Source organism: Canis lupus, chromosome 14 (genome assembly GCF_011100685.1).
Source record: "Canis lupus familiaris isolate Mischka breed German Shepherd chromosome 14, alternate assembly UU_Cfam_GSD_1.0, whole genome shotgun sequence".
Taxonomy (NCBI): domain Eukaryota; kingdom Metazoa; phylum Chordata; class Mammalia; order Carnivora; family Canidae; genus Canis; species Canis lupus.
The window spans coordinates 6,961,874-6,977,451 of record NC_049235.1 but is presented as its reverse complement, the minus strand read 5'-3'; the positions used below and the strand labels follow the sequence as shown (position 1 = coordinate 6,977,451).

At 40.5% G+C, this 15,578-nt stretch overlaps 1 protein-coding gene across 7 annotated transcripts in view; it reads left to right on the top strand.

The window, feature by feature from the left end:
* NRF1 (nuclear respiratory factor 1) overlaps window positions 1-15,578 on the top strand; it is a 135,937-nt gene that overhangs the window by 98,524 nt on the left and 21,835 nt on the right. For all 7 annotated transcript variants that reach the window (XM_038556538.1, XM_038556541.1, XM_038556539.1 and 4 more), the window contains one exon: window positions 5,382-5,506. In XM_038556538.1, the coding sequence (XP_038412466.1) occupies window positions 5,382-5,506 (125 nt within the window). The remainder of the gene's footprint in view (window positions 1-5,381; window positions 5,507-15,578) is intronic.

Here is a 15,578-nt window from a genome sequence, read left to right as displayed (position 1 = left end):
CTTTCAGAGAGGATGCATAGATAAACTTCCTAAAAGTCACAGCCAGAGTGAGAACCTCCCTCTGGTTTGGTAACCCCTTACTGTAGCATGGAGCCTAACAGGCCACAGTTAAAGACCAGCAAAACTTGGATTCATTGAGCCAGCACCTTGGATATTCCAATGAAGTGTGAGTGTCCTGGGAACCCTATACATAGTGGAAAATATGAGGCACATTCTGGCTCCCTTTAGTGTAAGGACCAAGGCTTATTTCTAAAGGCAAGGAGAGTAATGGTTTCCCCTGAGGGCTTGTTAACAAACTCAGATGCAGCTGAGGTGGCTATAGTGTTTACTCCAAAGGAAGGAGAATGTGGTTCACTGTGGCATAGAGGAGGAGTAGAGATGTTGAAATCTGTTTGCAATCAGAGAGTCCCCCATCCCCACCCCATGAGTGTTGGGGGATGGTGTGTTGCAGCCTCTACTAGGGGGTGAAAAATCAAGCCTGGCAGCCAAGACCAGACTATGGCAGGTTACTAGGGGTTTTCTGATTCCAAGAGAGGTCACTCACTGCCTAATGCCAGGAGGTTTGGACTTCAGACGCAAACCCCTGGTGTTTGCTTCTTTATGGAATAAGACGATACTCCCAGCCTTTCTGCAGAATTTGTTGCTGGAAGTCATCTTAGTGAAAACTACCCTGAGAAATCTGGTCTTTGTTCCCATGGTAACAAAGCGATTTCATAGAGCTGCTTCCTTCTAGCCTGTTTCAGGTGCAGATGGAACAAGCATGGTTCTTTAATAATCACCTGCCCCTCTTCTATGCTGTAAACAGCAGATGTGGGCACAGAGTGAGGAGAGGCAAGCTGCATGATGTGGCAGGTGGGGAATAAGCAGGCAGAGGGGCTCCTTCATCTGCTGGAGGGGAAAGGGGGGTCAGGACAGATGCAGGACAGACCTGTTTTTCAACCACGCTGTTAAAAGAGTTTTGTTGAGCAAGTCAGAACAAGGACCCTGAGCTCAAACAGCCTTCAGCCCACCCTGGCATTATAAATAAGCCAAAGAGGGTATGGAGAAATTATCATTTAAAAAATGTGAAAACTGGGATCCCTGGGTGGCGCAGCAGTTTGGCGCCTGCCTTTGCCCCGGGACACGATCCTGGAGACCCGGGATCAAATCCCACATCGGGCTCCCAGTGCATGGAGCCTGCTTCTCCCTCTGCCTGTGTCTCTGCCTCTCTCTCTCTCTCTCTCTCTCTCTCTCTGTGACTATCATGAATAAATAAATAAATTAATTTAAAAAAAATAAAAAAATAAAAAATGTGAAAACTAGTTAATTTTAATTCTTTTCAAAATACATAATAAATCAGCACTCTGAGGAAGGAGACAAGGAGAGAATCAAAATGAACAAATGAAGCACAGCACATTACAGCTCAAAAAACCTCAACATACAAAAATATTCAGTTGAAAAAAAAAAATTAAAAAATAAAAAATATTCAGTTGAACAACCAGAGGGCAAAGGAAGTGAAATCATCATTTGCTTGTTGCAATACGAAGATTAATTTGAAGTTTCAGTTTGTTGGTTAAGCCGTCCTGGATTATATTGCTGCTTAAACAAGTCCGTTTAAGTCAGTACGACCCTAAGGTGCCTGGCTCACTCAGTCAGTAGAGCATGCATCTCTTCATCTCAGGGTCGTGAGAGTTCAAGGCCCACACTGGGCTGTACTGACTTTAAATCTTTTTTTTTTTTAAGTCAGTACAGCCCTTGCATATACAGATGCGTGGTAAGTATTTATAGACTGAGTCTATGTTTGCCCTAGTAGAAATTTACACTGTGTTGTAGACACCGAGACAATTTTTACTTGTGTGTCTATGGTGTATAGGGTTACAACTCGGTGTTATGGGGAAGCAAAGGCAAGGAACTCAGAGTTGCTGTTCTTATGCTGTGAAGACACTTGGCTTAAAAAAATAAGTGAGTTAAAAAAAAATAAGTGAATTGTATTTTTTTAAAGTTTTATTATTTATTTATTTATTTATTTATTTATTATTTTGTTTGTTTGAGAGAGAGAGAGAGCATGAGCAGGGAGGAGCAGCAGAGGGAGAGGGAGAAGCAGACTCTCCGCTGAGCAGGGAAGCCCAGTTGCAGGGCTCAATCCCAGGACCTTGGGATCATGACCTAAGCCGAAAGCAGATGTTTAACCAATTGAGCCACCCAGGTGCCCCAAAGTGAATCTTACTTTTAAAGAAAAACTTACTGTTGTTTTGTTTTTTTTTAATGAAAGTACTATTGACTTAAAATTAGAGACATTGTTAAATTAAAATATGGCTTTAACGTAGGGACTGGTACTTGTCTAATAAAATGGGATGGACAACCTAGATTAGAAATCCTCTTTGGAGATGGAAGGCAGGTTCAGCACAGCTGCTGCTTTCTCATGGGGATAAAGGTTGGACATTTGTAGTTAAGAAGCTGACGAAAACTCATTTGTAACTCTGGTTTAGAAATTTACTTTTGTCAAAAACTTGTGAAGCAGTAGCTTAGAGACTTTTTCATCCCTCTTCACCTTGTAAGTAAAGGGTATCTTTTCCTAACAGTTTGCTCCCTTCCCATGACATCTAGAGTCAGTGGTCAGAGTAGATTTAGAAATGAAGACCGGTTGACCACTGGAGTCACCACTGCCTTTAGATCCCCTATGGGGAAAGATCCTCCACTGCTTTGCCTGTGGCCCCTGACAGGGGATGAAATAACTAACCTCACCAGCCTGTGAGCTCATCATCCCCCTCAAACCTCTGGTCCTAGATTGCACTGGCTTGTGCAGGTTTACATCCTTTCTTCTAACTAAATGTATTTTAGAAAGGTTATTCAAGAAAATGACTTCAAGTATGTAGAGCTTCAGATGTAACAAAATAGTTGTGGTTGGGTACAGGTGCACTTCCACATCAAGGTAGCTGTCTTCCCTTCACCATCTGTAAAATTCCATACTGAAAGCATGTGCCAGGGGTTCCATGTGGCAGGATATCATCTTTGATGGTCACAGAAATAAGATTATACAAATTGTGATTAAAAACTGTAGGGAATGAAACTGTCGCTTAAGTAACTTGTAAACACAAACCGTATTTACATATAAACAATCCTCATTTACAGCTTCCTTCTCCAAAATACCACACTGCTGCAGCTTTTCTCAAAGAATAGACTTTTCAACTTTCCATGAAGTCTCAGGCCAGAGTGTGAAATATTTTTGTCATGAATCAGTGACAGCTGGATACTGTAATTTATTTGACATAAATTTTTTAGAAAACTATTAAAGATTAAAGATCTAGACACTAAATGATCATTAATTTTACTATTTCTAATAAAGACTTTTGAAAGACTTTAAAATTAAACTCTACCATGTAAAATGAAAAGAATAGCCTTCGTAGTAATTCTAGATCAAAGGCCCCTTTAGTTCTAAATTCATGTTACAGATACCGTGCAATGACTAGCTGTGGGCATCAGATCACCAAGAAGTGTGTCTCAGCATGGAGGGTGATCATAGCTCTTTTCTGTCCATTGGGTTTCTTTTACTGCTTCCTGGAATCCTTACATTTCCCCAGGGAAATGATTATGTCGGTTGCTTTACTTATCTGCTGATCTTCTTAAATGAAAGTGACACTATTGAGTGTGGTACATGTTGCTTTGCCTACGGTCAGGACATGTCTACCGTAACCAGTCCACAGCCCCTTACCCAATCCCACCTACAGCTTGTGACAACGAGGTGTGCCTGCCAAGTTAGTGTCTGCAGCTTCAGAGCAAAGCTGAATCAGCTGGCTTGTATTCAGTGTCAAACCCAGGACTTTGCCCACCTCTGCACAACTGAATGACACCACCTCCTCTACTCCATGACCTCGTTTGATACTCCTTCAGTAACTGTGCAAAGTGGGAGCTGATTCGTTCCCGGGAGAAGTACCAAATTTGTGCTTCTTTCACATTTTAACATCTCTGAAATTTGGATAGTAAATTTGTAGTTATTGGATACAATACTGCAAATTATCAGGCATTTTTCTTTTTCTTGCTGGCACATATCTGGCACAGATAATGGTGCATTTTCTACTTTGTAGCAACCTAGAATCAATAAAAATGGGTACTTGTGCACTTGGGAAAAGCATGTTGCAAGGAAAAGAAAAAAATAGGATACAAACTGCTAGGATAGTGCTCACTGTAAACAGATGGTTAATATCTTTCTATTCTATAAAGTGTTTGCTTTGCAGTGAAGGGAGATTAATTGTTTCATTGTTGTTTCTAGAGGCTAGGAGTTTGAGCTTACCCTGATCATGATCATTTAAAATTTCAAGCCTTAATTTAGCACTACCCACATGTACCCTGAGGCAAAGAAAAGAGCTTGACTTTGCAGGGTATTAGGGTCTTGGTCAGCCATTACTTGTATTTGAAGTCATGGATATAAACTACATTGTTATTATTTAATATTAATTGAATAGCAAGTCTAGGTTGTTGACTCCTCATGTTATCATCTATCCTCCGCTACAAAAGGGCAGTTTTAGATAATCATGCTACTGTTACCATAAAGAGAAGAGAGAAGGGAATCCCTGGGTGGCTCAACGGTTTAGCACCTGTCTTTAGCCCAGGGCATGATCCTGGAGTCCCAGGATTGAGTCCCATGTAGGGCTCCCTGCATGGAGCATGATTCTCCCTCTGCCTATGTCTCTACCTCTCTCTTTCTGTGTCTCTCATGAATAAATAAATAGAATCTTTAAAAAAAAAAAAAAAAAAAAAGAATAAAAACCTGTGATTGCCAACCAGAAAGGGTTTTTTTGCATTGTCAGTATGGATCAAAGCTTCCACTCTGGCTGATAAACACTCAACCAATATTGATAAAGAGAAGACTGGTAATGAGTGCCTTCTGTCCTCAAACACCCATTTCTTAGATTTAAAGAAAATCTCACATTAGCTTTATAAATCAATAAGACTTGGGTTTTCTCTAGCTATTTACTGTTATCATTTAAAAATTACTCTGGTTCTGGGACACCTGGGTGGCTCAGTGGTTGAGCATCTGCCTTCAGCTCATGGAGTGGTCCCTTAACCCCCAGGGTCCCACATCAGACTTCTTGCAGGGAGCCTGCTTCTTCCTCTGCCTAGTTTCTGCCTCTCTCTGTGTCTTTCATGAATAAACAAACAAACAAACAAACAAACAAATAAATAAATAAATAAATAAATAAATAAATAAATAAATAAATAAATAAATAAATAAATTACTCTGGTTCTATCCAGCAGCACTGGACTTATGTATTCACTGGTAGGCTCATACCCATGGAGCAAGTAGGGAGATCCAAGGACGGGTTAGAAGGGTGGTTTGTCTGGCTTCAGTGCTGTACCTTTATTCATCTTACCCACCCCCTCTGCTGTTCCTGTGCCCACAGTGAAGCCGCTGCCCATGCTGTCGCCACACTGGCCGAGGCCACCTTGCAAGGGGGGGGACAGATCGTCCTGTCTGGGGAAACCGCAGCAGCTGTCGGAGCACTTACTGGAGTCCAAGATGCTAATGGTAAGAGAGCATAAATATTTTATTGAATATCTTCCCTGTTTCCACTTAAACCTTCATGACATGACTGACAGCAGGCCCTTCAGAAAGAGATCGAGCTTTGTTTTGAGTTTTTCTTTATTGATAGGCAATAGATGCCTAGCGAAATTCTAGGAGCCTCTGATTACTTTCACTAGTAGGAGACTTGGGGTTTGCTGGAAGGAAATGCCATGAAAATGGCTATCTAACTGAATTGTTTATTTGAAAAATATTTTGCTGTGATAGAACTGAGAGGTACTTTAAAATTTGCTATGGGGCACATTTTGTCCTTTACTCTCCCCTGGGGGTAGATCAAAGGACCTGGGGGTCTTTTGCTATAGCAGAGACCCTCCTATGGGCGAGTGCATTGTGGTAAGGTAGTATGTTCTATCTCAAGAAAGGCACCACCATCTCACACAGGGTAAGCCAGCAAGCTGTGATGAAGGCATTTTTCTGATTGGTGCCATGAGTCCACCTCTTGGTGAATGTGGCCTCACCAAGGACCTCTGGATTTAGCCAATCCACGCCACCACCCTGCCCTTCTTTCCCAGCTCTTTGACTTACTGAATATTATTGATTTCCCGAATAAAGAAAAGGGATAATGTTTGTGGAAATATGGTGGCAAAAATTTATAACTCTAGCCCAGTTCTTTGGATCCACTTCAGCAGGCTCTGGAAGTCAGTTACCAAGACTTGGGCTGCCAGGGGAAGTGCCTCAGAAGTCTGGGTCAAAGAGAAGGACCAGCCCCGTTCTGTGACACTCTGTGATTATTTATTAAACTATATGTGGTGTGTGTGTGTGTGTGTGTGTGTGTGTGTGTGTTATAATTAGGTTAAGTAGGACAAAATTAGGTTAAGCAGGGCAAATGAATTAGTCCATGATTTTTAGATTTCTTTTTAGTCTTGAAAAGAGAATAAATAATAACATATTCTTATTTAGACAGAAAGTTCCTTAATGACATCAGTGGCTAAAAGAAAATTTCCTGGCCCTTTTTAAAGGATGGGTCCCTTATAAGTGAATAATGTCAGTTGGAAAAGTCTTTGAAGAAGACTGTATCCTCCTTTGGAAGAGAGAAGAGGAAAGTACATGTGTCTATCACCCAGAAAGAAAATAATATAGGAAATGTAAAGAGCCCCTGTGACTCCTGAGAATCATTTTCTTAAACAAACAAAAATCAAATACTACAACTACACCCTGCTTTTTCTGTAGGGTTAGAGGCTTCCATGAACTAACCCTAACAGAGATAGACTTGATTTTAGCCAGAACATTGCAAGTTAAAGGGCATGAAATGGACCATAGGTAGACTTAAGGAAAACCTCCCTCTTTAGCTAGAATCCTATCCCTACTTCCTTACTTTATGCTATTCCTCTTCTGAGTCCTAATCTACCTTGAACAGATAGAATATCTGGCTCTGTGACATTCTTTTGAAGCACAGATTGCTGTTATTCACCATAGAACTGCCACAAATACTTCTTTGCCTGGGTCTGATAGGAGAATGTTCTCCCTTCTAATGGTCTTGACCTGTCTGGGCTAGGAGAATAGACAGCTTTCTAGTTCTGGCTTCTTCTCAGATGAATTTATAAATAAGTATAAGGACCCTGGTGGTCTCTGGCCAAGTAGACCCATTCAGCTATACAGTAAAGATGAACCACACCCACTACCGTTGATTCCTGGAAACTGCCTCGTTTCAGTAACCTTGGGGTATATGAATCGGTTGTGTTGATTTCATGTAGTTGGCTGTGTTGGTGGTAAGAGAAAATTCTGGTCTACATACTAAAAGCCAGTGGTTCCCAAAGAAGGCCATCCCCAGTTTGTGACTGCCAACACGTGCTGAACTACAACGTGGGAGTTAGAGTTAGCACATTTTCAGCACAGCTTTCCACATCAATCCAGGATGTCGAGGTGCACCTTACCCCAGCAATTTTAGGGGAAGGCCAATCATTTCATTTCTCCCTTGGAAATCGGGAAAATGAATCAAATATTGAATATGATCCAAATAATTCTGATGTTCCTTCTGCCTTCTGTCTTAGACATTTTACCCAGAATGCTATAGAGTTTACTGTGGGACAGGAACCATATTTTTCCCATGTAAATAGATGATTAGTATCTGGATAGACTTTCAGGGATTCTCTTTTTATTATTCTTTCAGATTATGTCCTATTGCCAAAGCTTGTCCCTTCTGTGATGACAGCCTTATGATGTCTGCCAGTAGACCAAGTTTATTATCAGGAAGAGTTCTATCAGGAAGAACCAGATGGTAGCAGAACTAGGTGCTATTTAGAACGCCACTAATAGAGAAAAGGAAATACATCCGATTCCAGAGTATGATTTAAATAAAAATCCTCCTAGCAGACAACTTTTCTAGGAGCAATCTGGATATTGTTTAGGCCTGAAGCAGAGGGAGTTTTTGTGTCTTCTGGGATGGAGAACCATTGTGTGTAGAGCTTGATGGAGTATGGAAACCAGTGAAAGATGTCCAGGCAGCAATGATATACAAAGCAGTGTCCTGTAGGACAGTAGTTTTCAAGATAATGACCCATGTATATGTGCAAGTTTAATTTCTGGGTCACCAAGGGAGGTTGGACAGAGACCTTGCACCCTGAAGATGGCACCCTGGGACTTTGCCCCACCCCAGAACTAAGGGAACTGCTCAGGCATTAGTATACTTTATTTCATTTATGCTCTCCCTTTTTTGATAGCGTTACTAAATGGGTCTTTGATCTCTCTTTAAGATGGAATTTTATGGTTTGGTTCGATGGAAAGTTTTTTATAGGTGTCTTCTTTTCATTGAAGTGCAGGTAGAGTTGCCTAAGACTGGGGAAGGCCCGTCCATGAGTGCCTTCCTTTCGTCTTCTCTTGTCTGTCCTTTCCTTTCCTTACCCCTTTCCTTTCTTTTCTCCTTTCCTTTCCTTTCCTTTCCCTCATAGTCATTCCTTGTGCCCCCTTCCCCGCAACGCCTTAATATAAAAGGTTGTGCAATCTGTAAAGGCAAGCCTACACAAGGATAAAGGGACTCTGTGACTCATAGTCACCTCTCACCTGACCTTGCCACCCATGGTTAGCAGTCTTTGGGCAACCAGCCCTACACATATTTTTTTCTTCCATCCTATTTCAGTAAAAATAATTAAAAATAGGAACTATATTGACCTTTGGCCAATTCTTTTGAGGTGCTGTTATGTCTGAGATCATATTGCATATTCATGGAGCTGTCTTTTATTCCTAAAAGCTAGATGGGGCGGGGGGGGGGGCGGTTACTGAACAGATAATTCATAGTTAATCAATACAGATAATGGGAATCATCTGCTTCAACTGTGGTCCCATTAAGCCTCTTACCAGAGCTGCTAAGAAAGTATCCTATATTAAAGATATAACCCCTTAATTTTTTTAAAGATCTTATTTATTTATTTGAGAGAGAGCAAGCAAGAGAGAGAGAGAGCAGGCGCACAAGCCAGAGGAGAGGCAGAGGGAGAGGCAAAGAGAGAACGAGAAGTAGACTCCTGTGCTCATCAGGGAGCTGATATGGGCTCTATCCCAGGACTCTGGGATCATGACCTGAGCCAAAGGCGGATGCTTAACTGACTGAGCCACCCAGGCACCCCAAAATATAACATCTTTAATTATATATGTTGCAAAGTTTTTTTTTCTCCAGTTTATTTTTGTCTTTTGCCTTTACATTTACATAGGTCCCAGATCAGATACATATATATATGCTTCTATGGTCTCATTTTTTATTTTAAATACTATAAAATATCTACAGTTTATTTTGGAATATGGCATTAAGTGGGAATCTGAATTGATTTTTCCCCCTACATAATCCATTCCAGTACCATTTATTCAATAAAAAGATTGAAGTCCATCTTTTCTCAACTGATTTGAAATGTCATTTTTATCATATGCAGAATTCTTTTTTCTTTTTTTTAGTTTTTTATTTTAATTCCAGTGTAGTTAAATTAACATAGTGTTTTTTAGTCTCAGATGTACGATATAATGATTCAACAATTCTGTACTTTACTGACTGCCCATCATGATAAGTGTACACTTAATCCCCTTCACCTATTTCACCCCTCCCCACCTCCTCTCTGGTAACCATCATTTTGCTCTCCATAGTTAAGAGTCTGTTTCTTAGTTTGTCTCTCCTTTTTTCCCCTTTATTTTTTTATTTTATTATTTTTTCTTTACATTCCACACCCAACATGAGGCTGGAACTCACAACCCTGAGATCAGGAGTTGCAAGCTCTACTGGGCATCCTGCTTTTATTTCCCTTTATTCATTTCTTTTTTTCTTAAACTCCACATGTGTGAAATCATATGGTATTTGTCTTCCTGACTTATTTCCCTTAGCATTATAATCTCTAGTTCTATCCATGTTGTTGCAAATGGCAAAATTTCATTCTTTTTTTATGACTGAATAAAATAATATTCAGGTGGGAATAATATCCCACCTCTTCTTTATCTTTTCATCTATTGGATGGATGCTTGAGCTGCTACCATAATTTGGCTATTGTAAATAATGTTGCTATAAACATCGGGATGCATGTATCCCTTTGAATTAGTGCTTTTGTATCCTTTGGGTAAATACCCAGTAGTAGTACAATTACTGGATCCTAGAGCAGTTCTATTTTTAACTTTTTAGGGGCCTCCATACTTTCTTCCATAGTGGCTGCACCAGTTTGCATTTGTTGTTGCAACAACACTTGTTGTTTCTTGTGCTTTTGGTTTTAGCCGTTCTGACCAGTGTGAGATGGTATTTCATCGTAGTTTTGATGTGCATTTCCCTGGTAATGAGTGATGTTGAGCATCTTTTCATGTGTCTGTTGGCCATTTGTATGTCTTCTTTGGAGAAATGTCTGTTCATGTCTTCTGCCCACTTTTTAACTGGGTTGTTTGTTTTTTGGGTGTTCACTTTTATAAGTTTTTTTATATATTTTGGATACTAACCCTTTATTGGATACGTCATTTGCAAATATCTTCTCCCATTCAGTAGATTGTCTTTTAGTTTTGTTGTTTCCTTTCCTGTGCAGAAGCTTTTTATTTTGATATAGCCCAAATAATTTGTTTTTGCTTTTTATTTCCCTCACCTCAGGAGACATACCTAGAAAAATACTGCTATGGCTGATGTCAGAGACGTTACTGCCTATGCTCTCTTCTAGGATTTCTATGGTTTCGGTCTTACATGTAGGTCTTTAATTCATTTTGAGTTTATTTTTGTGTATGGTGAAAGAAAGTGGTCCAGTTTCTATTTTTTGCATGTAACTGTGGAGTTTTCCCAAAACCGTTTGTTGAAGAGACTGCATTTCTCCTGTTGTACAGTCTTGCCTCTTTTGTCAAAGATTAATTGACTATATAACCATGGGTTTGTTTCTGGGCTTTCTGTCCTGTTCCATTGATCTTTGTGTCTCTTTTTGTGCCAGTACCATATTGTTCTGATTACTGTAGCTTTGTTTTTCTCTTTCAAGATTGTTTTGGCTTTTCAGGGGTCTTTTGTGGTTCCATACAAATTTTAGGATTATCCTAGTTCTGTGAAAAATGCCTTTAGTATTTTTATGCATAATTCTTAAATAGACTGTACAAGGTCTTTTGTGTGGATTTTCTATTTCCATTCATCTATTTGTTTTGTTCTTTATAGTATAATATTTTATTGTGGTATTATTATTAGCAGTTAGTGAAAGGCCTATCTCCAAATTTGGAAAAAATTCAATCAAAATTCCAAAAAGATTTGTGTGGTGGGGGGTGTGATCTTTACAGTGATTTTAAAGTTCATTCAGAAGAATTAAGCCTTTTTTCCCCTTAATTTTACTTCCAGTGTAATTAACATATAGTGTTAAAGCCTTATTTTAATTTAACTAATTTAAGTGTTCTCCTCTCCTTCTGCCCCATAGGGCAGGGGAAGTGGGGAGTATTCATTATCACAGAGATGGACCAGGAGTGGGAAGCAAGTGCTCTTAATACTGCCCCAGTGAAATGAATGAAACACTAATTGTTGCTGGAGGAGACACTGTCCCTGTAGTTAGACCAAAACAGGTGCGTCTTTCTAGATTAAGAAATTGTGGCTGTCTGTTCTGTTGATGCAGAATTCTATAGAGGCTCAATTCTTACCCTTTGAAATTTTAATTTCCCGTTTTTCCCTCAATTTCAATTTTGTTTTTGTGAGGGTGAGGCACAGCCCCCCTTCCAGAGTACTCCGAGCTAGGAATCTGCATTCTTTCCCACTTTTGACCTTGCTTTCTGTCTCTCAATTCCATTGTCTTATTAATTTTATTTATTTATAAACATTTATATAGTGCTTGCTGTGTGGAAGCCCTCTGCTAAGTGTTTTATGTGCATTGACTTACTTAAGACTCAGAATAATCCTATGAGGTAAACACTGTTACCCCATTTAACATATGGGGGAACTGAGACATAGAGTTTCAGTAACTTGGCCAGGTTCACACAGAGAGTGGCAGAAGTGGAATTTGAATTCAGGCAGTTGGCTTCTGCACCAATCAGCTATGCTGCCTCCCTTTGATGTGACTCCACAAATACAGAGTGATGACATCTCCCAGCATCCAACAAATAAGTTTGGGAATGTCAGGCCTTTCTCCCCATCCCTGCTAGAAGCCACTTGCCTTTGTCGAGCTTGGCCATAGTGCCCTCCTCTGCCCCAGCTGTCCCTGATGGCTGTAGGGGGCCTATGGTGGTTTCTGATGTCAAGTGCTCCTCTCTCCAGCAGCCCTCCTCTCTGCGGGCATGCACTTCCCTTTGCTAGCCTGGGGAGCCCATAGGTCTGTGTTTCTCCAGGTGCAGAAATTATAGAACCATTCAATGATCAGTTATCACATTTAGTGAGATCACTTTGTAATTAGTGAACATGTCTTCTTCATTTGATTGAGGAGGGGGTGGGTGTCGTTTAGAACCAAGGACATTGTTTGGGGGCAGGGAGTAGATGATGTTCCCAAGGAAGTAAGCCCAGCTTATGAGTTGTTTCCTCACCTCCTAAAGCTTCTTTCTAAGCCCATCTGCCACCATTCAGTTTATGCCAGAGTTCTTTCAGCATTCCCCCCTTTCTCTAGGGAAGTAGGAACCGAGGTGGTAGAAAGGGCTCTGGGGAATGTACATTTCTGCCCAGAGCTAGTTGGTGGCTAATTTTTTTCCCCTGCTCCTGACTGTGCCTTTCCTTTGGCTCTGCCTCTAGCCCTTGATTGGGTCACGCCAGAGAGTTTAGAAAATGCATCTTTCTCCACTACCTGTGCTGTCCTGACTGAGACCTGGGGCCAGCTACTTTCCTCCTGCCCTGGATGGGGAGAAGTGGACTAGAGGGCTGGAACTATTTAAAAATTAAAGCTGATTACAAGGCATTAACATTATACTCACAGAAAGAGCAACCGTTCTCATTTCTCTGCCATGCAATATGTCCCTCTTTGTTCTGACAAAGCAACAGTCCCGCTGCCTGAGGGTCCCCCGTAAGACTCATCAACATAAACTTCCTACAACTAGAAGACCCCACTCAAATCTTGCTACACTGTAAAACAAGTGTGCATTTTACTACCCATTTCAACTGCCAAATCAAGCTAAATCAGTTTTTAATTCCTTTAGAAAAAAAAATTCTCTTCATACTGAACATGTTTTCACCTTTCACCTGGCTACTTTTCTTTGACCCTATTCAAAACTTTAAAAAATAAGTGTATTTCTCCAGTGTAATTTAATCTTAACTATGCTCATTGGAATACTTTTTTAAAAAATTTTTCATCTTTTTATAGCAAGAGGGATAAAAGAGTAGATAGATGGATGAGTACAGAAATATGAAGTTCAGATAAGAGAGCAGGATTCCTGGGTGGGGTTTTTGCATGAGAGATTGGAACACACATTCCTATTCCGCAAGGCCTCCCAAGTGAGACAGGACAGCAGAAAGTTCTGTTCTGTACCTATTATGAAGAGGTAAGTGCAGCTGGATCTGAAGGAGGCAGCATGTGTGCTTTAATTCTCTGTGGAAACCCACTTTATATGTATTATAAGGACATTAGGGCATCCTTAACCTGGGGTCTTAGACCATGAGAAATTCTATGTAAATTTTTTATAGTTTTCTGGGATCCATAGCTTTGATCATATGTGCAAATAGAGAACCCCTCCCCCCACCCCACCCGGCCTCTGGCAAAAGGATTAAGAGCTTCTGCCATAAAAAGTGGTGGCCAGGGTCATTCAACTTTGTGGATATCTGGTCTAGTGCTGAGAGTAAGAGGGGCAACGGAGATGGGAGGGTCTGCCGGCCTAGCTGCTTACTCTGAAAGCTACACTACCAAGCTCTCTGATCTTGAACAAGCAAATTAACCTCTCTAAGCCTTAACTATAAAATTAGGCTAATGGTAGTTTCCTGCTCATGAGGTCAGTGTGAGAATTAAACAGAATGATTCCTGTAGAGTGCTTAGCATAGTGCTTGGCACGTACACTATAAACATAAAACTATCATTAGCTGTCTACATCAGTTTCATCTCCCAGAATTTCATCATTCCCCAGAATATGTTCAGTTGTAATTCAGAATGCAAAATACGATTGTGTTTTCCTGTCTTTAGGACAGATCCACATGCTTACCTTATACAGTTGAAGAATTTATGCTCCAGAGGTAAATGCTGCAGAAATGGGAGATCATAAGCTCTTTCTGGGTGGCCTTGAGTGAAGGAAATTGAAGGGTTTTTGATTGAAGGTGACATTGTTTAACAGCTCATGGATTTGGTTATATCACTGTCCTTGGGCAATGGCTGCTGTTCTTTACCAGCTCCTAGTTTGCTGCTGTGGTTGATGTGGCTGGCCTCTGTTACTCCTAAGGGCACAATCTCTTGTCACATCTTACAGCTGCATTATATTTCCATCTCCATCATGAAGGAGGATTTTTTTCACTTTTTTCCTTATTCTCACTACCATCATCATCCATTATTATTCATTAAATGTCCTTCTCTTCCAGCTCTTTAAAAAATAAGAGGTAAAATGCCTGTCCTCATCTTGATAAACTATAGAATACATCTCTCATCCTCCCTTTATCTATGCTCCTCATTCTCTGGACACATTAGTAAATGGACTTGTTCTCAAAAGAGTCAATGGAGATGTCAGTATTAAATTAATTTAGGGGATGCCTGGGTGGCTTAGCCATTGGGCCTCTGCCTTTGGCCCAGGGTGTGATCCTGTGGTCCCGGGATCGAGTTCCGCATCAAGCTCCCTGCATAGAACCTGCTTCTCCCTCCACATCTGTCTCTGCCTTTGCCTCTCTCTTTCTGTTTCTCTCATGAATAAATAAATAAAATCTTTTTTTTAATTTTTAAATTAATTTAGGAGATATGTCAGTGTTGCTTCTCCAGAAAGGTGCTGGTAGGGGTACCTGGGTGGTTCAGTCATTTAAGCAGCTGCCTTCGGCTCTGGTCATGATCTCTGGGTCCTAGGATCCAGCCCTTCAACAGGCTCCCTGCTCAGTGGGGAGTCTGCTTCTCCCTCTGCCTCTGCGCTCCCCCCCACCTTGTGCTCTCTCTATCTCTCAAATAAATAAATAAAATCTCTTTTTTTAAAAAGTGCTGGCGTGCTATTCTACTATGCACTAAATCACTTTTTGCCTCGCTATTTTAATTAACGTTTAAACAAAGATATTAAGTTTTATTGTAAAGGTACATTTTCAGTCACCATAACATGCAATAATAGCTTTGAAATGAGCTGTTACATTTTTTGCTACTATATTATTTGTCCCTTTAATCCAAAGATAGTGAGTTCAGTCCTCCTGGACTTGAAGCAGGCAAACAGTTTTATATGAGCTAGGAGTCCTAGGCTATAAGCCTCCTCCCATCCTTAAAGTCCCCAAAGAGCAGTACCTTTGGCAGCTATGGGCTTTTAGACTACCCTTCTGTAGAGTAAATGACTCTTTTTCCACTGACAGGAAGACCAGAAGGGAAGCTCAGATACTAGAATGGCCTCAGTCCAACCAAGCTGAGGTCTTACCTATTCTGTCATAAAAAGCAAATGAAGATTTATGTGCCGTACAGCTTTTTTCCCTTTAGAATCCTAGGTCTTTTTTATTTTTATGTACTTTTAAAAAAATTTT